Raw genomic sequence first — 26681 nt, 5'->3', positions numbered from 1 at the left:
CTGGCTCCCAGCTGTGCCACCAGCGAGTGCTGGGGGGGCAGTTCCCCCCATCCTCCTCCCCCTAAGCCTGGGAGCCAGGGGAGCAGAGCAGGCTGGGGCCCCAGGCCTCCGCAGGGGACAGGGGGCTGGCTACTCCCTGCAGGAAGTGGAGTGACCCTGCCCCAGTCTGCTCCGCTCGCCTGGCTCCCAGGAATTGGCCAGCCCCCCCTCACCTCCGTCCCCCACCAAAATAGCTAGGGATGGCCCTGGCTCCCCAGGCCAAAGGGAGGGGGCGCAAGGTGGAAGTTTTGCATAGGGTGCGAAATATCCTTGCACTGGCTCTGCGGACGGTTACATGTTGCCATTGCAGCCCACCCATTGGCCCTTTACGTGCTCCCCCTCTCACTGTCCTCTCCCTGCTTTGCCCCTTCGCCCCCTCTCCAGCCCCGCTACTCCTCCATATCCCTCCCGACAGGGTACATCTTAATATTGTTATGTTACATATGAACGTATGCACAGTTAGTAAATACCTAAACATCTTCCAAGAAGAATGACAAGATTAACTCTAGAATGTAGTGTGGAAGGAAAAACATCATGGACACCTATCTTAAAATGCAATCTGGTACTTACTTCTGGATTTGATGTAACAATCATTGCAGTTGAGAAGACCATTTCTAATCCTGACATCTGTTCCACTTGCTGCATCTCCAAGCTGTCCCTTGCAAATTCCACACTATTGGTTGAAGAAGAATGAAGAGGGTAAGGTTTATGGGACAGGTTTCTTTTTCTCTATCTCATTTTTTCCAAGGTTTGGATTTTCATTTCATGAGTTCCTTGTGAGGTGAAAAAAAGATTTCACGTCGTCTAAAAGCAGGGTTTTTAAAGTGGGCTATATTTAGGGCTTTATCCCATAAGTCTTCACTTAAACTAAATGCACATTAAAATCAATGAGGGTTTTGCCTAAGACATTACTACAGAACTGAGCCCTTTGTGACAGGCAAACCTCAGAAAGGTCAGAGGTTGCAAAGATGAAGATGGTTATTGAACGCTTATCTGAATGTATGCTGTGTAAATCAGGCTGGAGATGCGAGACCAGGTGTTCTCTTGAGATTTCTAGAAATCACCAGCTTAGCTGACTGAGAAATACCATAAGAACAGTCTCTCTCAGACTATTTCTACTTGAGGGCTTGGTGAAAATCAGAAAAGCACATTCATGAAGACATTGGAAAATGCCTGCATGCATATCTCTTTCTGAGGCAGAAGCAAATTTCAGTTTGAGACAAAGGTTAGCACTGGTTTTTGTTTTAGAGGAACACTTTTTTTTTTGTCCACCTTTACTTATATGCTGCCTCCTTTACAAAGTAAAAGCTAGAAGCAGCAATTTGGGATCTATGGATATTTTTGATTAAGATATTGGTTAAAAAATTCTGCAATCGTTTTTCAGCTACCTGGTCAATATCATCATGGAGACACTGCAGTTTTACCTGTTTCCTCCCATATGTAGTAGGAAGAAGCAAAATTTAGAAATCATTTGCATGTAACACAAAGGTCACAAAGTACCAAGTACACTGTACTAGCGCAAACATTTGAAATGGGAGCAAGTGATGGAATGTTTAACCTGACATCCTGCCATTCAACACTTACATTCTATCTAAACAGAGATCTTAAACTGTTTAGCATCTAATTAGTAAGAAAGTCTGTTAAAATACAGTTCTCTAGAAAAGTGTCAACACAGTTTCAAACCTCAGTGAGTGGGTCACAGAAAATGTTTCTTGATGTAGGGTTTGTTTTGCATCTGAAGCTCAGGTGTGCTGAACAGCAAACATACTTCACAAGACAATGTGTAAAAGAACAGAAATTAAAGTGACAGGTACTTTATCTATAAGCATTTCTAAACTGACAGAGTATAATTCATATACTATATAATTTTTCTAAGATGCTAAGCAGTGAAAGCTCTCGAAGACTAATCTGATCACTTGAAAAGGGGTGGAGCGGGGGAGTTGGTCACAATTACTTTGAAAGATTCATTTGGTAAATTATTTAAGCACAGTTCATCAGATACCAGCATTCAAATATTTTATACTTGGGAAATGACATGTAAACTGGGCATTAACCAGTGTCCCTAGGGTGACCCGACATCCTGATAAAATCGTGACTGTCCCGATATTCAGCTGTTTGTCCCGTGTCCCGACGGAAGTATTGTCAGGAGGCCATTTGTCCCAGTATTTGGCTTCGGTGGTGCTCTGGCTTTTTTTTGCTTCGGCAGCGCCCTGCCCCCCAATGTGTCCTGATATTTTGTTTTTGTCATCTGGTCACCCTAAGTGTCCCTAATTTCTGTTATTTGAGATTGTGGAATAATATCTGCGCAGTTACTTGCTAATAAATCACAGGTCTTGGTTCAATTAATATAACCCTTGGTGTAACCATTTGATAGGAAAGAAACAAATTTAGACCATTCTAACTCCTCTTCAATACAAATGCATAACAGTGGTGCAGAATAACAACTTCCTCTTCCTTCCATTTCCAGTGTTCATGATCCCTAATTACAACATACTTTCTTCCCACAGTAACCATGACACAGGTAGCATGAAATCTTTTTTAAACAACCAAGATAATAATGAAGTCATACCCTGAAGCAATGAATGTGAAAATATAGACCGAGTGTTTCAATAATCATGGCAGCTCCTTTCCCAAGAGGAAGCCGACAGGTAGAACATAGTTTCTTTCCACTGACAGACCTAAAAGACAATATATATTTTTTAAAAATGTCAGAGCAATGTGTGGCAGAGTACGAACAAATGTTTATGCAGTTTTATTAAAAGTGGTCTGGAAGAATGAGTGAAGTGTTGGGAGTCAGGTGATCCTGAGTTATAATCCTGGCTCTGCCATTGACTCACTGTGTGGTCTGGGCCAAGCCACTGCACCTCTCTGCCTCAGTTTCCCCATGTGTAAAAATGGGAATAATGCTTAGCAATTTATCTCACAGTTGTGTTGTGAAGATTCATTAGCTAGGGGGAGATGGACTTTCACTGGGACTTAAAGTGCTTTTGATAGTCTCCACTCCTTAAGTGTCTGTATAGTGCTTTGAACATGTACCGCATCTACAAGCCATATCAAAAAGAGAAGGTGCAAATTGCTTAAATATGACGGAGTTAAATAAAAGGAATTACTACTGTGGATTATTTTTACCCTAACTGAAGATGTAACATCCAACTGGAAATACATGTGGATTGTCAGTGTTACTAGCATAGCACACTTTTAGGTAAGTTACTTGAAAAAAATTCAGTGTTAACAGTTAAGTTTCAAATAATAAAATAATGCAGAAACTCACTTCTCCATCAGGGAAAACTGAGCCATTGAGTTTCTTGAATTATTTACAACCAAACTGTTAGCATGGAATTTTTTCAAACAATTTACTTAAATGTGTTTTAAATCTTTCCTCAAGGCTGAGCTTTGCCATGATGCCTGTAAGAAATCAGCCAGTTAACAACAGTGATTGTTGGGGGACAACTGGAACTTACATTTGCCATTTAAAAAATTATTATAAATAAAGTATGTAAAATTGTATATGATTGAATATATTCCTCTCTCCTCGTTCCTTCCACATGCTGATTATGTTTTTAGATTTTTAGTTCTTCAGAACAGGGAGTATGTGACTTTGTTTGTCTTTGTATAGTGCTTAGCAACATGGGTCCTAATTCTGAAAGGGACCTTGTCTCTTGGCACTAGTGAATTAACAATAATAAATCAGCCATTGGGTAGAGGTAGGAGAGAAATTTCTCAATGATTCATGAGTTTCAAATGAATGCTTTGATGTGTGCTTAGGCAGTGATAAGACAACATACAGTACTTACCGTTACCTTTATTTGTGCCACAACATAACAATAAGCCACAAAAGAGTGTGCATTTGTAGTCCACTGATGTATACCTTGGCTGATGTATACCAAAGCATTCATGGCTATATTATAAGAGAACAAAGGCAAATTCTTCTTTATCCACCAGAAAAGTGTAATGCACACCCTGCACTAGTCATTGCTATTGGAATATGGTTTGTTAAATTTTACATTTTAAAAAAACCCTTAAAATATAGTTTTGGGTGTTTGTGCAATATATCCTTCCACTATGTCAGGTACTTCCTAATAAAAAGATAAATAAGTAATAGGGAAAAGGTTATAAACAAACACATTCCTCCATCTCTCTTTTAGCTTCCCAAAGAGAAGCAACAACCAGATGTTGGCAACAATAGGCAGGCAGAAGTCTAAAACTAACAGTGTTTTGTGCTTGGTTTTGAAAAGTTGGCCTTAACATCCCATGAGCAGCCACACCTAGACATGAAAAACATCATGGACCTCAAATCAGGAGATCTTTGAAGAGGTGTCTCTTAGCAGAAAAGTCAAATATATCCATATTCATGATAGAAGGATGCTGTGTTAATGGGCATAAGATCATCTCAGAATATTCCCATACAATCAGTACAGAGAGGAATCAAGGAGGCATAGATGAAAGTCATCTCAAGTACTGTAAATTAGTCTTAAAGTACACTACATCCTCAAACAGATGCCACATCTGCATGTGTTAAACCATTTTTTAGAACAAATACCATTTTAGGTGAATGTGACTGGAATTACCAATTGCTGCTAAGATGCTGCAATTCATAAATCACTAGGATGTAGTGCTCTCAACTATAAGCACTGAACAGTAAGATGTAAGACATTTAAATCTCTACATTAAAATCCTTCAGAGAATCAGTTCTCCAGCAGTGATCAAAAGTAGTAGCAATAGATAAAAGAAAAAAATGATCGAAGTTAATCTTTTCTTAGGATACCTGGCAAATCCATTATTTACTTTTAATCTTCAGAGAGAACTGATTTTCAGAAGTGTTGAAAACATGCAGTTCTCACTGATTTTAAGGGGAACTGCAAGTGCTTAGCATCTCTGAAAACTAGGTCACTCATTTGCAGACTCTTTGGGCAAGGACTATATTCACTTTGGGTGAGTCTCACACACTGCCCTGGCCCCTTTATGCTGGGTAAAAAGGGCTAGGAGCAGTTTTAAAGGGGCTCTAAAAGCCTCTGCTCCAGCTGGGGAAGAATTCCCTCAGCAAAGGAACTGAAGAGGACAGCTGCAGGTGTCTTCCAAAAGACTTCTATACAAGCCCTGTCACAGGGGGCATACTGGGGGTGGGAGGGGCATGTAAGGGATGGGTGGGCATGTGGTTGCAGTAGGTAGTGTTGGAATGATTCTGGGCAGCTCTGTTGGCCAGGGACAGGCCTATAGAGTTATCCCAATTACACTGGGGCTGCTCTGCCCTCTGCAACAGGCTAGGATTGGGAAGGCATAAAAGTGGCTTAAAGCCACCTCAGCACCACCACCGCTTGGGTTCCATGTTGTGTACAGCGTGGAATCTCCTGCGGTGAGTCTAGTACAGTGTAAGCACACTGCGGGCAATTGCTCAAAATATATTACATCTAGACTTGCAGGACTACATTTACAAAGAGGCATCCAAGCACAGAGCGCACACATTAAAAAACAATCCAAAACTAATCAAAATCTGGTTACTATAATGCTTTCAATTTTCACATTCTTCTTAATGGTGCAGAAGCTATTGTGGGCCTCACTGAGAAAACAGCAACACTGGGATGGCCCTGGGGCAAACTCTGAAAGTGTAATTGCATTTTAACCATTTTAGTCTTCTAATTGTCTCCGAATTAAGTCTACGCATGCAAACATAATTAATTTTGATTTATTTAAAGGCATTTTGCAGGGCATAAGGTAGGGATGTAAATATCATTTAAAAAGTTAACCATTTAAACGATTAAAATTCTATCATCTAAACGGTTAACCAATTAAAGGGAAAGGGGCTGGGGTTGCTTTGGCTGGCGAGGCCAGGGCTGGGGTTGCTTTGACTGCCTGTGGGGCTGGGGTGGCTGGCCAACTGGCGGTGTGAGCCGTGGTCCGGCGCTGCATGGCTGAGACCGGGGTCCAGTCAGCGAGGGCGGGGTCTTTCATTGTGTGGCCGGGATCCGGCTGCTAGGGCCAGGATCTGTCTGGCACGGCGTGGCCAGGATTAACGGTTAAAGTTGGTTAACATTTTACATCCCTAGCACAAGGTGGCTCAGTGGGATAGAACACCATTCTCCTTTTGGTCACAAAGTCAAATCTAGTCTATTATTGGTAGTGATCATACGTTATTACCACTTCATAGCTATTCTTTGTTGGCCTACTGTACCTGAAATATTTTGGAAATCTAGTTCCTAAAAGACCTGAATCTATGTCTCTAGAAAGAAGCTTCATCATAATCACTACCCTTACTGAGAGTATTAGCAGAGAGGCCAAGTATTAGGGTTGAGAGGTCTCTGGAGATTAGAACATCCAGGCCAAGAGTGAGTCACAATGGTGCAGACTGCTGTGTTTTGGCATTCATTACGACTTCCAGTACCGCTGATAGAGTACTTCAATGACTAGTGTGAATCTGACATTTTCCAGGAATCCTAGAAATTCACTAAAAGTTCAATTAATAACAAAAACCTAGGTTGCAACGCTTAGTTCTCATTTGTCTGCAAATTCAATTGCTGAGGGAATCCTTAGATTAAAAATAATTTTAAAATGGATTTCAGTACAAAGAGTGAAAATAAAAACAGACTGTTTTACTCTGCAAATTGGGTCTCCAGGGGAAGAATTTAAAAAAAAAAAAAAAAAAAAAAAAAAAAAAAAAGGCACGATTCTAGTTTTGAAACAAACACTTGTTGAGAGGATTGGAATTTTATTAAAAAGTGTTTGTTTCTATCAACTGTGGTAAAGTAAAGCATTCACTTGCAGTGATTTTTTTCTGATTGCAGAATCAGATGGTTGAACAAAGGAACAAATCACTTTTAGGCACTATGGGTAAAATTTTCCAAACCACCTAAGCGATTTAGGAGACTAAATCCCATTTTCAAAAGCGATTTGGGCATTTAGGACCCTAAGTCTTATAGAAAGTCAATGTGACTTAGGTTCCTAAGTTGCTTAGACTGCAACTATATGCACAAACACTGTTTCCTATGGTTTTAGATTTTGCTCTGCAAGCGAAGAGGTTTTTTGTGCAATTACATAGGCAAACATCTCTTTTTTCCAGTACATTCATCACAAAAGCTAAAAATGCATTTTTGAAACTGTAATCCACACTGTTTTATCAATGTTTCTCAAGAGATAATTTGATCCCCAATGCCAGAAATCACGATGTTCCCCTCAGCAAATGCTAATTTAAGCAGTAGTTAGATTATTTATTTATTTATTTATTTATTTTATTTATAGATTGCCTGCACTTTGGTATCCCTTTGGGAATACGAACTAAAAAGCTTCCAGTAAGCTTCCTCCCTTTACACCAAAGTAATATAAAATGCAACTGAGAAGTTACACAATAAACCTTAAAGTTTGGTACTGCTAAACCACTTTCCTATATAGACAAAAATATTTTAAGATTCATTCCAGATGCCCCATTTGTCCATAAAAATGAAAAAGTAGCCACATTTTATTCCTGGAGAAACAAGGAAATAGGAATTTTAATTGGGATATATGAAAGTAAGTAATGTAAACATGGCAACACTTTTCATTTACTGTACTTTTACTCTCCCAATCAATGATAAAGCCCAATGGAGCCTCCACCATCTTCGGTCCACCAAAACTACTGTTACAACACTCCTCAAAGATTTCTTCTTGTCCAGGTCTTGGCAAACCTTGGTGAATTTATTCAATTTTTATCCTCCCTGACCAGCTCTTTCTCAAAGTTTTATCTTCTTTTGGTTTTCACATCTAGTTCCTCTCCTACCTCTCTGACTTCATCCAGTGTCTCTCAAAGGGCCCTCCTCTCCTCCCCCCTCCATTCTTCCTGGGGATCCCATGTGAGGCCATCATGGGACCCACTTATTCTATCATCACACTCTTTTCCTACGTTAACTTATCTTCTCATATGGCTTTAACTATCATCTTTACACCAAAGACTCAAATCCATTTTTATTCTTCTAATCTGTCTCTCTCTCCATCCAATTTTGCATCTCACCCTGTCTCTTCAAATTATTCTCCTGGATGTCTCGCCACTAATTTAAAAACGCAACATGGCCAAAATGAACTCTTTATCCCAAGCTCTCCCTATCCTGCCACCTATTGTCTGTCACTGTTGACGACATCACCATCCACCCTGTCACTCAGGTTCATAACCTGGAAGAATAGGGGTTATTTTTGCCATGAACATCCAGGCCACATCCAAACTTTGCAGCTTTGCTCTCTAACATTTGTAAGATCTGATCTTTTTTGTTTCAGTCCCTACAGCTAAAATCCTCACCCATACACTTGTCTTCCATCTTGATTACTCCTGCTCTAGCTTCCCAGATACCCACATTATCTCTTTCAAATCCATAAAAAATGGTGGTCTGATCATCTTTGTCTGTTGCTCTGAGTTTGTTGGCCACTCTTTGAAAAACCCCACTGGCTTCCCATTCTCTCTCACATCGAGTTCGGGCTTCTTACCATCACCACCAAAGGCCACACAGCTCTACTTTTCCCTCTACTTACTTTATTGTTTTACCCTGCTCCCTCCCCCATTTGTACGCTTAACTCACAAGCAGCTTCAGACTCTTCCATGCCATCCCTTATACATGGAATGACCTTGCTGAGTGAATCAGTAATGCCACTATCCTCTTCCTTCAAACCCCTCTAAGGCCTTGTGATGCATATAAGAAATTAGCCAACTAATAAATGCTATGTACGGGGGTACTTGGCAGGTTGATATTGAAAAATATTTGTACTGTATTTTTTAATGCCCTGCTCCTACCCTTCCTTCATCCATCTTCTTAGCTTGTAAACTCTCAGGCAGGGACTGTATCTTTTTGTGTGTGTCGACAGTATTTAGAATATCGTAAGTGCTACCATAATACAGACAACCACCACAAAAACCAATGAGGCTAGACCAATTTTTCAGGTCTGTATATCAATTACAACTGGTAAAATATTTACATTCTATAAATTAAGTGTTTTAGAAAATAATAATCCCAGAATATTTAAAAGAAAGGTATTTTCATGTTTTTAATGGGAGTAATGACATTGGCATCCAGTCCCTTGTTTCCAACATACACATAGTTGATTTAGTCCAATTAATCTGGAGCCCAGAAAAGGGACTCAAACCAGGGCACAACTGCTAAAACTATGAAGAAATAATCCAGAGTTTAAATGAAGCAAAAGATTGTTATGAGCTGGGTGAAACCTGTTATGGGTTGAGATTGACAGGTGTGAACTTCACCTTCTGTTAACATAACCGTAAACTTAAGCCCCGCCTAAGGAAAAGGATCTGCCCAGTAGCCTTTGCTGAGTACTGTTTTTGGGAGTGGTGAGATGGTGTATGGGAAGACAGAACAGACTGGGGGAAAATAAAGACCTTGGGTAAGACAAACAGAGAGAGCCTGAAGGAACAGCTGAAAGCACCGTGGCCAACCTTGGAAGAAACCTGTAGTGAGGTTTTTAGGTCAGGGATGCAGACTTGCATGCTACGGTGGAGTTCCAGAGTCGACGGCAGAGCGATCGGGGATTGATTTTATTGCGTCTACACTAGACGCGATAAATCGATCCCCGATAGATCAATCGCTACCCACTGATCTGGCGGGTAGTGTAGACATACCCTAAGAGATTAGCATGAGTGTAGGGATATCAAAGGAACCAACATGTGCTTCAAGTCTGGGAATTAAGGACAGGATTTCTGTCAACAAGTGTTGAAGTGTCAGTCTCATGAAGAGCTTCCCCTACTAATCTTAAATAAATATACTTTCCCTACTCCAGCTAAAAGCTGGATTAAATTTGAAAACCCTAAATACAGCTGAAAACACTTGAAGTGATATTTTGATACTAGTGAATCAAGATTAGTGTTGCATATAGGAGGAGAATAGAGCGATTTATAATCAAGACCCCCACACTCCGGCTCTTTTCTAGTTTTATGCAGGAGGTATTGGACATATAGACCAAAGCCTGAATTGTTTTTTACTTAAATTGTGCTGCTGAAAAGCTCTGCTATGTGTGTTTCAAATGAACAGTAACGTACGTTAATAACAGAAGTGGTAGCTCCCAAAAAATCTGATCCTGCTGCTCCAAAGCACTTAAGCATGTGAATAGTCCTGAGCCAATGGATGTCCTCTTGTGGTTATAGTTAAGCACGTGCTTAAATGCTTTGTTGGACTAGGGCTTATATTATATTTGGAATTGTATAGCAATGTTGAGTCCCATAAACTAATGTTTGCACTGAACTGCATTATGGGCAAAAAGAATCTCAAAGTGTACGATGATAGAAAATTACGCATTGTAAGGGACATTTGAAAATACCAACAATGTTAAAATAATATTAATAGAATTGAACTGCTACAATTTATCTTTGACGTTTCCCTTAAAGTTATATTTTAAAAGAATTAGTCAGTCTGCAAAATTCCTTATTGACCTTTGATACCTGTTGGGTGAGTGGTTTTGAGGTGTAGGAGAGCATGGAGATGACAGCCCAGGCCTGAAATTCTCATGACAGCCTGTCCTAAAATACAGAAGAGAAAGTTGCAGTAAGATTAAAAGTAAATAAATAAAAATCCTAGCAGTCTCATACGGATGAGGTAAAAATAATCCAGAACTAAAATTTAGCTCTGCTGCTTAAATGCAATCTCTAGCGTTAGTAAACTATAATATAAACACTCACTGTTATTTTGACACAAAGAATAAATAATTTTTGGAGTGTCGGTCTAGCAAGAATAATTATTCATATTGAACAGTAGGTTCATTGCAGCCCCCCAAAAAACTGGACAACAAGAGATGCAGGAAGAGCTGAGCAAATAATGCTGAAAAATTATTAGACCAATTTCACCTCTCTCTGCTCAAAAGTTGTATGTGATCAGATCACGTTTTGCTCATATGTACTAATTATTAACTGAATAATTTCAATGCTAATTCTCATCGTGTAAATTGTTCACGAGAAGTTTGCTGTAGGTATTAGATAGCTGAAATTCAAACTAAGCTGGTTAGTTTTGATAGGACACAACTCGCATGGTATGTTTCTACTCCTAGACTTAACAAATAGCACAAATAGTTATAATGAAAATAATAAATAAGAAAAAACCAAGAGATGTGAAACAAGAGGTATAGGTGAGGGATGAGGCATTCATTTGTATAAAAGTTTGTGTTAATGTATATTAAAAAACAGATCCTCATCAATGCTTAATTGTGAGCTCTAAAATATTTCTCTCTCTAACATACAACATTGATATTTCAATTGTGAAACTTAAGTCAAAATGTCTCCCTTACTGAGAGAGCAGAAGCAATCCTTTAGTAACGCTTATCTAGAAACACAGGGCAAAGTACCAGAGAAACAAAATGAAGCCAAAGTGAAGATCCAGAAAAAAAATTACTGATCTTAATATCTTTTCTTTTAAATCTCAGAATGCTGCTATATAGATATCTTTTAAGACAAATAATATGAAAATGGATAGTAGCAGCCAGAAACTATTTCAACATCAGAAGAAAATTAGTTGATACTAACTTGACTTCTTTCACTCGGATTGCATTTCTTAGGAAATGCAAAGATGAGTATTACATCATTATAGGTTGGGAAATTAGGTTCTCAAAAGTCAATGGGAGTTTTGCCATTGACCTCAATGGGGTCAGAATTTCCCCCCAGGTGTCTACAGCAATGTTAACTCTGCCACTTTGCATAATCTGTATATATTTACAGCATACAATTAACACAAACATAATATATTAACTTCTATATGTTCCAGGGGTTAAAGGGCTAAAGAGAAGTCACAGGATTAATGGCAGCTGGAGTAGGGGCTTAAACAGAGAAGTGAGTTATGAGAGAACAGGACAAGGAACTGAAATTAATAAAGGTTGGTGTTTTGTAGGAAAGCCAGGAACTAGCAACATTTATACATGGTATGATTAATCAGTGTTGGTCCAATAAAATAGCATGTTTTAAAGTAACTTATGAAACACATTGGATAGCTCCAAAAAGAAAATCAGAGTTAACAAAACTTCTCAAAACTTTACACTATATTTTATTTATAATGCATTTAGAAAGACATCTCATCAGGGGTAAAGTAGGCTATCAAGCAAACGTCCATGACCCACCTTCTCCTTTCGCCTGGGGAATTATCCTGCTGGCCTATGCTCTGATCCAGAGATGTTTTCTGTCTAACTTCTTCTGAAATGTGTGGTGACTGTTTCGTTAACAACTGCTGATTCCACAACACATCTGAAGTTACAGAGTGGGGTAAACTGAATACTTGAGATAAAAACCATTTGAGAAGATTATTTTTAACCAATATAACTAGTGGATACAAAAAATAAAATAAAAAAGAAGTAGTAAGGCACAGAAGTCAAACAGGCTACTGCACGTAGAGAAATAAGGCCAATACAATCTTGTTAATGTTTGTAAGAAGAGACACCAGATTATGTTCAGTATATTTTCCAGTCAGGAATAAATACAGGAGCAATGCAGTTGAGCTACTTAAATATGTTCAGACAGCCAAAACAAAATGTTTCTCGTCAATGGTCCTGGTGCATCCAAGCTTCCAGACAACTACAAGAGTTATGTATGCAGGGTGCTGACCCACAAGCACTGGGGAGAACTAACTTAGGCATTAATAAAAAGAATGTAGGCTGTTCATGTCTGCTATTCACTCCCACTGTCCCAGTAGCCCCAGCAACAGTTTTTTCTCCCTGTGACTCCCCTCTGCCTTTTGGATCATCTCATAAGGCTCATCAGCTATGACAGCCGCTCAGTGGCCCATGGGATGCTCAGTGAATGTGCTTTAGGCCAGTATTCAGTGAATTCAGATGTCTAGGGAGCCTGCTAGACCCTGTCACACCAGATACCTCTTATTTTTTGAGTGGAAGGGAGAGGACTGCTTGGGCTTCTCCTGAAGAATTTTGCTACTCATAGGTTAGAAAAGGCTGGAAAGGCCTCCTCTTGAAGACATCAACTACTTGGATTAGAGGGAGAGAGAGAAAAAGGGCCTTTGGTCTCCACTCCTCAGAAAGGCAGGGACAGTGAAGGCATGCAGACTTTCATATGAACAATCCAAGCAACTGGGGGTGGGATGTTATTGGAGAAGTGCACGATCATATCAAAAGGTAGGTAACCTATCTTCATCATCAAGAAAAGCAGAGCCCTGTTGGGCATTGGGCTATCAAGGCACTGGCGAGAGAGCTGGGAAACTTAAAGGATCAAAGGCAAGAGAAAGGCTACACTGCTCTACAGCCAAAATGTTTCTGAAATAAATGTAGTCAAACTTTACTAATTCTGGGTCACTGAGAACGAAAATGATGCTTAAAATTGTTGATTGGCTCTAGTTTTCAAGATATGCTATTGGGTCAGTATATACAACCCTTGACTTGGGAATGGCGGAGGATAAGTGAGTTATAAAGGGAAGGGATCTCAATTTAAACCAGAAATGACTAAAATACATCTTTGACTGGATCTATGAATAAATCTATGACTGGGTTTGGACAGTACTTGCTTTTTAGGCAAAACAATGAATGATGCAATCTGAAGCTGGTATTGCGTCATACATTATATGAATTGCATCATGTTATTCCTAGAAGTCATGGATGATGAAATCATAACGAAGCTTATATCACTCTGCTGAACAAATTGCCCTATATCAGCTCTAGAAATCATACAGTGTCATGCTCTCTTATTTGTCAGTGTTTGATTTTGCAAAGGGACACATTTCTGTTTAGCCAAAGTGAGCAGAGATGCCTCGTACTTGTGTGAACAGTGCAAATAACTTCTGCTATGTTTGTGGTGAAGTGACTTTTGCATCACAAAAGCGCAGTATAACCACTATGGTTAAGAAAGCCTATCACCTTTATTTTGGCTGCAAAATTGGAGATCAGGACAAGAGGTGGGCCCCACACATATGCTGCAACACTTGTGCAACAAATCTTCGCCAGTGGTTGAACAGGAAAAGGAAATCTATGCCTTTTGCAGTGCCAATGATTTGGAGAGAGCCAACAGATCATACCAGCAAATTGTTGGTGCCTCCAGTTGGGAATACAAGAGACAAGCCAAGAAGCACCGAGTAGACACTGAATAGGATTAAACTATGTACATAATAATTTTTTGTCTTTTGTTTCATAATAAATTTTATTTATATAACCCTTTTGATGATTTTTAAAGCGTGACATAAACAGGACAGGTGAAATATTATCATGTAAAGCAACCATAAATACATGAAAAGATCTAGGTTTACAATTTATGATTAAAACTCTACTATCTACACAATATACATAGACATAAAAAGTAAAAACTTAAATATCTTAGAAACAGTAGCCAATCAGTTGTTTTAATTGTCATATTTGAATTCAGCACATCAAAATACATAATAAATAGCACATTTTATCTCTGAAGCAGACGACTTCTCAAAAATTGTAGACCAGTGCTATCGAAAGACCATTGGTGAACAAGTTGGGGAGAGCCTCAAAAAGTCTGGTTAGAGTTCAGATAAACAACGGAACTGTTGGATGTTTACCCAAACTTAAATTGTCAAACCTTCCGAAGTTTGCTGATCTCTACTTAAAATGTATTAGTTGAAAAGTCAGTTTTTATTTATGTGTACTGTAGCGGGTGGTAACCCCGCTCCGGTCCAGAGGGGGCTGTGGCTAGAGAAAGCAGCTTTTAGGCTGAGCTGATTGGGGGAAGTGGCTGCAGCTGGGGCCACGCCCCAAACAGACTCAGCTGGCCCTATAAAGGCCAGGGCAGCCAGAAACTCAGCAGTCTCTCTCTTTGCCTTCAGAGATAGAAGGGCCTGGCTGCAGGGAGCTAGACAGGGTACCTGTAGTGGAGCAGGGCTGGGGAAAGGTTGAGGAGCTGGGGAGCTCCAGCCTGGATCGCCCCAGGCTGCGGCCTAGGAGTAGGCCAAGGGGTACTGGGGGTTGCAGAGGGCAGCCCAGGGCTAGGCCAAGGCAGCAGGTCCAAACCCAGCCTTGCCGATGATGAGTGGCCTATACTGCAGTCTGCCCCAGAGAGTGGGGGCTAGTTGGTGACTGGCAGTGGCCTTATCCTGAGGTGAGGTGGGGTTAGTGGGTGGGGGTACCCTTGGGAGGGGAGACCTAGCCTGTGTGTGGGTATTGCCAGGGGGCAGCACCCAGGGCAAGGGGCACCAGGGTCCTGGGAGGGAGACAGGTGCCAGAAGAGGACAAGGTGGATCACCGGCCTGCAGAGGGCGCTCTAGGGGCTGGTGAGCTAATTCCCTGGATGACCAGCAGGAGGCGCCGCAGGGGTGAGTCCGCCTCGTGTTACATGTACAAAGATACGCTACAGGATAGTGTTTTCTGTTTTATCTGTATTGAAGCCTTTAATCAAAATATTATTCATACAATGAAGTTCCCATAGGATATACAATCCTACAAAATTTAAACTGTGAATTTGCACTGCGAGTATATAATAATTTAAATAGTTTAATCCCATTCTCTTACCTCATTTTTAGGGATAACCAAATTTTTGTTACATCAAAACACGAAGGTCAAACTTAAATAAATTCATAAACCAAATTTACTTTTTACCATTGATCACATTGTTTACTTTTTTCTTTTCTCTCAGATTAAACAATGAAAATACACTAGCCAATTTCACTTTTCTTTACAGGCAAGTTTTCACTCTCCAGCTCTCCGGACCTTGTACTGCCCTTCATTGTTTGGGTTGCAATGCTTATAATAAAAAAAAAATATATTTTTAAATTCCATTAACCTGATTTTTTTAAAAGATATCTGAAGACAAAATTGACCTCTAAATCTATAATTGAAGGAATAGCTTTTGAAAACAGTTGAGTTGGAGAAATGGTTAATCAGAGAACATAAGAATGGCCATACTGGGTCAGACCAATGGTCCATCTAGCCTAGAATCCTGTCTTCCGACCATAGCCGGTGCCAGATTCTTCAGAGGGAATGAACAGAACTTGGCAATTATCAAGTGATCCATCCCCTGTCATCCAGTCCCAGCTTCTGGCAGCCAGAGGTTTAAGGACACCCAGAACATGGGGTTGCATCCCTGACCATCCAGGCTAATAGCCATGGATAGACCCTTCCTCCATGAGCCCAACTATACTTTTCGCCTTCACAACATCTCCTAGCAATGAGGTCCACAGGCTGACTATGCACTATGTGAAGAAATACTTCACTATATTTGTGTTAACTGCCTATTAGTTTCATTGGGTAACCCCTGGTTCTTGTGTTAAATGAAGGGGTAAATAACACTTCCTTATTCACTTTCTCAAAGCCATTCATGATTTTATACACCTCTATCATATCCCCTTTAGTCATCTCTTTTCCAAGTTGAACAGTCCCAGTCTTTTTGATCTCTTCTCATATGGAAGCTGTTCCATACCCCTAATCATTTTTTTTTTTTTTTTGGTCTTTCTCTATAGTTTTTTTTTCAATTCTAGTACATCTTTTTTGAGATGGGGGCAACCAGAACTGCCTTCAGTATTCACAGTGTAAGCATACCATGGATTTATATATTGGTATTATGATAATTTCTGTCTTATTTTCTATCCATTTCCTGATGGTTCCTAACATTGTTAGCTTTTTTAACTGCCACTGCACATTGAACAGATGTTTTCAGAGAACTATCCATGATGACTCCAGGAGCTCTTTCTTGAGTGGTAACAGCTTATTTAGACCCAATCATTTTGTATGTATAATAGAGATGTTTTCCAATGTGCATTACTCTGCATTTATCCACACTGAATTTCATCTGCCATTTTGTTCCCCCATCACCCAATTTTGAGAGAGCCCATTGTACCTCTTCACAGTCAGCTTTGAATAATTTGGTGGTATTTGCAAATTTTACCACCTCACTGTTTACTCTTTGTTCCATATAATTTATGAATATGTTGAACAGTACTGGTCCCAGTACAGATCCCTGGGGGACCCTGCTATTTACCTCTCTCCACTGTGAAGACTGGCCATTTATTCCTATCTTTTATCCAGTTACTGATCCACGAGAGGATCTTCCCTCTTATCCCATTACTTCTTACTTTGTGTAAGAGCCTTTGGTGAGGGACCTTGTCAAAGGCTTTCTGAGGGCATGTCTACACTTATCGTGAGTGTCAATTTAGCAGGTTTGGTGAAGACATGCTAAATGGATGGGAGAGCACTCTCCCATTGATTTGTGTGCTCCACCTCCCCGAGAAGCATAAGGGAAGTCAACAGGAGACACTCGCCCATTGACATAGCGCAGTGTAGCCACCACAGTAAGTGGCTCTAACTATGTCGACTTCAGTTACGTTATTCATGTAACTGAAGTTGCGAAACTTAGATAAATTTAACGTGGTAGTGTACACTACAGCCCTGAATATCTAAGTAGACTATATCCAGTAGATCACCCTTGTCCACATGCTTGTTGGCTCTCAGAGAATTCTGATTGGTGAGGCAGATTTCTCTTTACAAAAACCGTGTTAACTCTTCCCCAACATATTGTGTTCATCTATGTGTCTGATAATTCTGTTCTTTACTGTAGTTTCAACCAATTTGCCTGGTACCAAAGTTAGGCTTACCAGCCTGTAATTGCCGGGATCACCTCTGGAGACTTTAAAAATAATCGGCATCACATTAGCTATTCTCCAGTCATCTGGTACAGAGGCTAGTTTAAGTCATATACCACAGTTGTTAGTTCTGCAATTTCATATCTGAATTATTTCACAACCCTTGGGTGAATACAATCTGGTCCTGGTGCTTTATTACAGCATAAATTATCAATTTGTTCCAAAACCGCTTCTATCAACACCTCAATCTGGGACAGTTCCTAAGATCTGTCATCTAAAAAAAATCACTCAGGATGGGAATCTTCCCCATACCATCTGCAGTAAGACTGATGTTGCTGGTGGATGTGTAGAGGTCCTCCCTTCGATTCTGCCTCTAATGTCATATAATATTATAATGGTGCACCAGCTCTGCTCTAGCTAAGATTGGGAAGCCCTTCTTATTAAAAGGACAATCCTTCTTAATGCTCTAAAATCTGTGTGCTTACATGAATTGAAATTTGCAGTGCCTCATGGGAGTGTAGTGTAGGGTAGGGTTAGTGATCCAAATGTGGGGTCATTTGATCAAGGGGCTCCCAAGATACAGACCCCAGAAAACAAAAACAGCTTTTCATTAAGTTCATAGATTCTAGCAACTCTGAAGTGTGAAAGCCATCTTCGGCGGAAATCTGAGAATAAACTTCTTATATCACAATCACAGCTCTATGATACTCCTCAAACTAATCCCCAGATCTCCTCATATCACAATCACCGATCTTCCAAGTTGCTCCAACTTATTCCTCTGCTATTCAATACAGCTACACCTAACATAGTGACTGCAGCTGGAGTTCATGCAGTTAATTCCCAGTGGCTATTGCCTGCTCCTTGGGGCAGAGTTAAGGGTGCATGGGTGGGTACCTTAACTGTATTTCCTGGTTTTCAGAAGTTTCAGTTTTGCTTAACTCAATGTTCTGGAAGGGATCGAGCTATCACTAGGCAAACTTATCTCTGTGTTAATTAATTTTTGTCATTAAATAGTATTTGTAGGATATACTTTAGATTACTATTGTGCACACCTAGACTTCGATTATTTAGCTTCTCAGCTGGAGTTTAAGTGCTCAGCCTTCCATGGCATATAATGCCAAGGATCCAAAGTTCACTTATCCTTTAAACTCATTTATCTTCGCTTGTACTAAACAGATTTTGAACCTGGGAAAAGTTTAAATCCCGCAGCAATAACACTGATTAAATTATTTTGGAAATTTGCAATTTCATTTGACTAATATTCTTGATTAAATCACTTTATGAACCTGTGAAATTTCCTTGACAAACAAACACAAACGAACAAAGCCAATTCTTTGGAATCTTACCCTGAGTCAATGGTAGATTCAGTATGACTGGTGAGCTGTGCTCCGTCACTGACACCTGGTGATCCTGCTCACTTTCCCTCTGAAGAATAGTCTCTGGATGTTCTGTGGGCACTTTATTTACACTGCTAATAAAAACAAATCACATTGTATACACAAAGCTAAAAGGAATGTTAGCTAGAGTGTCATTTCATTATTGTGCTTTTGTATGTGAGCCTCTTATGCACAGCAAATATTTGTTTCCGTGTGTTAGCAATAATAGATCGGTGTGGGTAATAATCATGAATTGGCAACAAATTGAGATGGTAATCTATGCTGACTCTTCTTGCTGGCCTGACATACTGCCACATACATGCCCTGAAGGTCTTTCTGTAACAGCATCACGTAGAATAGCATATTTGACAAAGCAACAGCTATTGTGTCAATGGTCTTGCTCTTTGTACAGGACTGGCTCCAGGGTTTTTGCTGCTCCAAGCGGCGGGGAAAAAAATAAAATAAAAGCCGTGATTACAATCGTGATTGGCGGCACTCCAGTGGCAGCTCCACGGTGCTGCTTTCTTCTTCGGCAGGAATTCGGTGGCAGGTGCTTCACTCCAAGAGGGACCTGCCGCCAAATTGCCGCCAAACAGCCCAACGTGCCGCCCCTTCCCCTTGGCCACCCCAAGCACCTGCTTGCTGGGCTGGTGCCTGGAGCCAGCCCTGCCTTTGTATAATGTTCAGCCTGCTCAGGAGTGCCTTGTCTTTGTGAAAGCAACGGCTACCAGCACTGAAAATCCTGTTCCTTGTCAAACCCTCTGGCCAGTTCAGGAGTGAGGATCCTGGTTCTCTGTGAAAGGAGCTATTGCTAAGTTGGAGATCCTTTCTTAAACTAAGAAACCTGGGAAACTAGTACATGAACACACTACAGTACTTGGGAGTTAAGATTGCCCTATACATAGCACACCTGACAGCCATAAAAGCCAGGAAATGAAAAGGGAGTATCTAAACATATCCGCAACAGGGCGGCTTCCCCATGGGCTGGAGAGCCTGGGTCTCAGCCAGCCCTGATTACAGATGAGCCCCACCGGAGGGGAATCAAGTAATTTTAAATACAGTATAAAAGGCAGCAGGAACCTGCAGAGAAGGCCTGGTGAGAGAGTAGCTGAGACTGACAGAGGTAGATGGAAGCCTGACAGTAAGCTGAAGAAAGCTCTCCAGCCAGGGAGGCATCGGAGAGACCTGCCCAAGAAGCAGGGGAGAGAGGCCTACTTGGAAAGGCCTGGGGACTGGAAGAAGGTCAAACTCCATGCAGGAGGCACTGGGAAGCAGACAGACACTCTCAAAGAGGAGGGGGCTGTGCCCAGCTGAAGTCTGCATGAGTTTGTGTTTTGTTTTGAAAGACTTTGTGTTGGACTACTGGGAGAGAGACACTGGACGAGGGTTGGAGCCTGGAGGGCCGGAGCCTGAAGGGCCAGTGTGCATCTGAAGACTAAATAAATGGAATCCCTTGGGATTGTCTGAATTACTTTTTGAACAGGAGCCCTGAAGAGACAGGATAGCCACAGAGACAGGGTGCTGTGGAGCAACTTCTGGCCACAAAGGGGTGCTTGGCAGGCAGAAAATGGCCCTGGTAGTACAATATCTTTTACTCCTCTACCCAGAGAAGCCCACTTCACCACTAGAACAGCCACTATACAACACAGGCTACACATTAGAACCTTAACCCTGCCTCAGTAGGAACATCAGCCTTCCAGCACCCTCTACCCCAAGCATGAGTGAGTATGGTGTTCCAGAACTATACAGAATAGCTAGTAAGGGGAATGGGGTCCGGTAACTCCCTGAAGGAGGCACTGCTCTTCCTTGGTAACTTCCTGAAGGGATGAAGACTAAAGCAGAGGGATGGCACTAAACATAAACGTATACATCTGAGAACAAAGAACATAGGCCATACTTACAGGATGGGGGACTCTAACCTGGGAAGCAGTGACTCTGGAAAAGATTTGATGGTCATGGTGGATAATAAGCTGAACATGTGCTCCCAGCGTGATGCTATGGCCAAAACAGCTAATAGGAACTTAGGATGCATAACTTAGGGGGTATCTCGAGTAGGAATAGAGAGGTTCTTTTATCTCTGTATTTAGCACTGGTTCAAATGCTGCTGGGATACCATGTCTAGTTCTGGGGTCCATAATTCAAGAAGTCTGATGGTAAATTGGCGAGGGTTCCGGGAAGAGCCACAAGAATGATGAAAGCATTAGAAAACATGCCTTATAGTGATAGACTCAAGGAGCACCTATTTAGCTTAGCAAAGAGAAGGTTCAGAGGTGACTTGATTACAGTATTTAAGTACCTACATGGGGAGCAAATGTTTAATAAGGGACTCTTCAATCTAGCAAAAAAAATGGCTGGAAGTTGAAGCTAGACAAATTCAGACTGGAAATAAGGTGTACATTTTAATGGTGGAAGTAATTAATCATTGGAACAACTTACCAAGGGTCATGGTGATTCTTCATCACAGACCATTTTTAAAGCAAAATAGGATGTTTTTAAAAATATATGCTCTAGGAATTATTTTGGGGAAGTTCTGTGGCCCCTGCTAGGCAGGAGGTCAGACTAGATGATCACAGTGTTACTTCTGGCCTTAGAAAGGGATCATAGAGAACCGGAAAAAGAGGAGAGTGAGAGACAGATAGGATTTCAAGAGTAAGGGGGGGGGGGGGAAATGGGAAGAGAAGAAGTGAGAAGACAGATGAAAGTGGAAAAGACACTGGGAAAAGAATAAATAAATCAAATGAAAGGAGGTAAAAGCAAGGAAAGATAACCAAATATTGTTTTAAAAGTATAAAAATTGATACATTCCATTGTATCTTCCCAGTAGAAAAGAGGGACCTCAAAAGGGCAAGTGGAATCTTGGTAAGGGTGAGGGATCTCTGGGTTGATTACAGATTGAAGGAGTTGAAGAACAGCTGAAGGGAGATTGCGGGCCAGAGTAGCTGTGTAATGTGTAGGAACAAGTACTTCCACACACCCAGTCTGAGCACATAAAAACAATTTTGCTATGTGCCCAGATGACAACCTTACAAGTACATTCACTTGTCTAAAATTCCTTGATTTAACCCACACCTTTTCTTTTCCAGGCATGGCTCACTTTTCTTGTTTTTGGCTAATGATGCACCCTCCTGCTCCCAGGGTAATTTCTCCTGTCTTTTAATTTCCTTTTGTTTCTCTTCCTCTTGAGAGTCGCTCAGTTCCATCATGTTCTACAAAAAAAAAAGTGAGAGAATAGTGAAGATCTTCTCGTGAACCCAATTTCAGAACATGCATGAGACCAATACAGGCTGTCCCTCAGTGTACTGTATTTGTTACACATAAAGGAAATGCCTTCAAGGAAAAATGAACTATGTTACAAAAAACAGAAGTTATTTGACCTTTCTGACACTGACCTTGGAGTTGACTGGGACAGTGTTTAGAAAAATTAACATGATTATACTGAACTCATAACAAGGAAATTACGGAAGGGCATTTCCTCTCCAGAGAGCACAGCATTTATTCAACACAGAAGCCATACGTGGTGCCAATTGGAAGATTGTCATTACAGAAAGATAATGTGACATTCAAAACACGGTTACAGAATTCCTCGGGTTTCAAAGTTAAGCTTCAAAAACAAAGCTGGTTAATACACGTTCACTGGTGAGGTGTTTTTGAGACATCCCATGGGAAACAAAATGAGTATTTATTCACAAGCTCCACTGCCTGAGAAATACAGTGATTGAGTAGAATGTGGTCTTCAGTACTGAAATACAGTAATAAATTAAAGGTACTGTCTAGCAGAGAGCCTTCAGTATGACAAATGCTCATCTCCTTCTCCATTAGAATGAAAAGAGAAGAAGCCACGCTGGGGCTCCGATTGAGAGTTTACCAATAACTACAAGCTAGACTTTGCTAGTCTCCCAGCAATCAAAACATAGCTATTCTTGTTTTCTGTCATGTATCAGGGATGTACTCCTCACCCCCAGTCTGGTCTACCTATGCCTTGCAAATGGGCCAAAACCATATAAAGGAGTCCTAAAACTCTTGTAACCAGCCATGGGAGGATCCCCCCCCAGTGCAGGTATTGTGGTAGGTAGTCATAAGGCTGCCTCTTGAAGACCGCCTCAAGTCCTGGTGTAGGGGGTGTGCTGGGGTGGGTCCACAGCCCACAGTGCTGCGGAGAATTTGTGCAACCCAAGGAAGCTGCCTGAACTTAGTCAGGCCCCCAAGGCTGTCTCCACTGCCAAAAAAGGGGTTTTTTACATCAGGATGGCAAATTCAAGTTAGCTATCTCACTGTAAAATCCTAGTGGAGACAACCCACTATTTTTTTACCTCAAAGTAGCTAGCTCAGGTCAAAGCCATGTGGGGTGATTAAAGCGTTGATCTTGACAACCTTCAATGAGGCAAAAACGAAGTGTGCCTTGTCTCTATTAGAACTTTACAGCAAGCTATTGTGCAGTAGCCACACCCCATTTTGGGCAGTGGAGACATGGCCTAGTTGAATGTGTCAGGCTAGCCTTTTGTGAAACGCATTCTCCAGCTGGGCACTGGATGCATCAGGAGCCACGGGAGGATCAGAGTCTGAACATTCCTGTGTTATTTCCATCTTGCTTTAGAGAGAAGTGGTCCCATGTTCTAAAGACAAATTTTAGAATTCCTAGACCTTCGCGTGGTGGTCAAAGTAGATTGAAATACAAGGGTGACGTCTGCCTGCCAAAGAAGAGGGGAAGCAATGAGGGGAGTAATGCTCACCAAAGACAGGGGGAGGAAGGGGAACTCTCCATCTGCTTTTAATGGGGAGCTGTGCAACTTCTGATCCCTTTTTAACCCTGCTCTTGTCTAATGTAGGATGGTGGTAGTTTGCTTTGGGGTGTGGCTCTGTATTTATAATAATACACTTTATAGTGCTCAGAGGCATATAACTGGGCACATTTTTATTGAGAAGTGCTTTTAAAAGTAAGATAGGGTGTTTCATGAAACAAACTGCCTTTCATGCTATTCCTAGACCCTACTGATCTTAAGGGAATGATCTAACTCCCCTGAACCTAGTTTTGCCTTTACTGCCTCATTTTCATTAACTCCTAGTTTACACTCCAATTCTGTCAGACACTCACCATTGTCCCATTTCCTTCAGTGGCAGAGGAAGAAGTGGAGAGGGGTTCAGCAGAGCTTGAAGAAACAGTGAACGGAACTACCGTATCCTCAATTATTTTGCGCTCCTAAAGGAGAGGTGGGGAGCAGGCAGGAGGAAGAGGAGAGATTAAAAACATGAAGCTTGCCAAAGGAACATTGGATAAGATCTTACTCCTGAGGGAATTCTGTGCCAAAAAATTAAAATTCTGCAAATTTCTGCATATTTTATTTGTCAAAATAATACAATATAAGCATGCCAGTTTCAATTATTTTGGTAATTTATTTCAAAATATCTGGCAGCAAGTATGTCTGTAACAATGCAGACCAAAAAAAAAAATATTCTGGTAATTTTTTTGACCAATAGATTCCTTACTAGTATATTAATACAGAACTTTGAGTAATTCATTTAAATTACAATATAGAATTGTATTTCCTGCACCTGTCAGAAGCAGTGCTAAGGCTTGGGAGTGTCAGGGGCAATGGAGGAGGTGAGGGAGAGGGAAGGACCCTGGAGTGAACCTGGAGGGTTGTTGTGGGGAGAAGTATGGAACAGGTTTTTTGTGGGAGGAGGGGCAGGATTTTTAGGGAGTTGGGGAGCCTCCCCCATGCAGACCCTGGCTGATCCCAAGCCTCTCCCATTCAGTCAGGCACATCTATCCCTGTCCCCGCAGTCCCCCTCCCCCATCCCCATGTGGACACGCACCCCCACTCCCATTCAGTCCCTGGCTAAAGGCTGCCATCCCACTAGCTCCTGAGCCCATGCCCCCGTCTGTCCTCCTCCACTAGCATTCTGAACCCCAGACTGTGACCCCCCAGCAGCCCCATGTGCCCCACTCTGTCCTAACCTGGCTCCACGGGCTAGGTGCTGTGATGAACTCTATTCCTGGGGGGAATTCTGTGCCACTGCATGCACACAGATTTTTTTCCCCCCTCCACAGAAAATACATTCTGCCCCAGATGTGCTGCAGTTCCACCTTTTGCCCACCAGAGGCTGCTGTGGCATCAGAACAGCCTGCTGCATTCATGCTTTTAGCTGTTCTGGCACCACAGTGGTCTCTGGTGTGCGAAAGGTGGAACAGCAGCACTTCTGGGGCAGAATGTATTTTCTGCAGGAAAAAAAACAAAATTCTGTGGGACACAGGAATTCTTTGCATGCACAGTGGCGCAGAATTCCCCAGGATTAAGATCTTCAAAAGCAAGAGTTTAAAGTTAGGCTTAAAAATCCATATTTAGATCACTAGGTAAGTGGCCTGATCTTCAAAGTTGCTGGATATGCAATACTAAGCTACTAGACTCAATATCAAATGCCAGGGCGTTTTAATTGATAGTTGTGTATTCCATAAAAAGTTTTTCCTTTTCTCAGTTTTAAATTTGCTCCATGCCTCTAGTCATTTTCATTGCCTTTCTCTGAACACTATGTACTCGTGCTGTATCTTTTTTGAGATGGGTTAACCAGAACTGGACCCTGTATTCCAAGTGAGGATGTGTTACTATTTTATTAGGGTTACCATATTTAACAAATAAAAAAAGAGGACCCTCCACGGGGCCCTGACCCCACCCATTTCCCAACCCCACCCTAACTCCGCCCCCTCCTCCCTCCCAGCCACGCGAAAAGGGCTGCCCAAGCGCTACCAGCTTCATGGTTTGCCGGGCAGCCCCCAGACCCTGCGCCCCCGGCCGGCGCTTCCCCAGCGCAGCTGGAGCCCGGGAGGGGAAGCGCCCAGCCGGGGGCGCAGGGTCTGGAGGCTGCCCGGCAAACCGTGAAGACGGTAGCGCTTGGGCTTTGGGCAGCCCCTATGCCTCTGGACCCTGCACCCCCGGCCGGGCACTTCCCCTCCTGGGCTCCAGCGGCGCAGGGTCCGGAGGCATGGGGGCTGCCCAAAGCCCGTAGTGCTCAGCTCTTAAACAGAGCTGAAGAGTCAGGGGAGGAGCAGAGCCGCCACAGCCCCCCCGTCCGGGGGGAATTGCCAAAAAGCCGAACATGTCCGGGAAAATGCCGGCCGGGCACTTCCCCTCCCGTGGCGGCTCTGCTCCTCCCCTGACTCTTCGGCTCTGTTTAAGAGCTGAGCTGCCCAAGTGCTACCGGCTTTGGGCAGCCCCCATGCCTCCGGACCCTGCGCCGCCGGAGCCCGGGAGGGGAAGTGCCCGGCCAGCGGCTGGGGTCCGGAGGCAAGGGGGCTGCCTGAAGCCTATAGCGCTCGGGCAGCTCGGCTCTTAAACAGAGCCGAAGAGTCAGGGGAGGAGCAGAGCAGCCGCGGGAGGGGAAGTGCCCGGCCGGCATTTTCCCGGACATGTTCGGCTTTTTGGCAATTCCCCCCGGACGGGGGTTTGATTGCCGAAAAGCCGGACATGTCCGGGAAAAAACGGACGTATGGTAACCCTAATTTTATATAATGGCATTGTAATATTTTTCAGTATTATCTTCTATTCCATTCTTCAACTAGGACAAATATTATTATAGAATTAGCTGAAGTTATTCCTTCCCATGTTCATTTCTTTAAGTCTGCCAACACTGAATTTCATCTGCCACTGTGCTGCCTATTTGCCTAGCTTTGCTAGGTCTCCAAAGTCCATCATAATTTTCTCTGGTGTACTTCGCCACCAGCCCCATTATATGATTATGAATGCCAGTGTATCATGGGTGGTAAACTGGGGAAGTCACGACTGCTGCT

General features: G+C 42.0%; 1 protein-coding gene across 19 annotated transcripts in view; it reads right to left on the bottom strand.

Moving 5' to 3' along the window:
* The window catches only part of LIMCH1 (LIM and calponin homology domains 1), a 307341-nt gene that overhangs the window by 5967 nt on the left and 274693 nt on the right, over positions 1-26681 (bottom strand). For 12 of the 19 annotated variants that reach the window (XM_054029185.1, XM_054029189.1, XM_054029190.1 and 9 more), the window contains 7 exons: positions 23991-24095; positions 21968-22104; positions 18869-18993; positions 12106-12259; positions 10436-10522; positions 2609-2717; positions 610-712 (listed from right to left, as the gene is read on the bottom strand). In XM_054029185.1, coding sequence (XP_053885160.1) covers positions 610-712; positions 2609-2717; positions 10436-10522; positions 12106-12259; positions 18869-18993; positions 21968-22104; positions 23991-24095 — 820 coding nt within the window. Of the gene's footprint in view, positions 1-609; positions 713-2608; positions 2718-10435; positions 10523-12105; positions 12260-14146; positions 15688-18868; positions 18994-21967; positions 22105-23990; positions 24096-26681 lie in introns of those variants that run through there. The other 7 variants (XM_054029188.1, XM_054029199.1, XM_054029203.1 and 4 more) reach the window with 5 other exon arrangements.

The sequence above is a fragment of the Malaclemys terrapin genome, chromosome 5 (assembly GCF_027887155.1).
Source record: "Malaclemys terrapin pileata isolate rMalTer1 chromosome 5, rMalTer1.hap1, whole genome shotgun sequence".
NCBI lineage: Eukaryota > Metazoa > Chordata > Testudines > Emydidae > Malaclemys > Malaclemys terrapin.
Note: the sequence above shows the minus strand (reverse complement) of the source record. Positions and strands in the feature narration are given on the sequence as shown.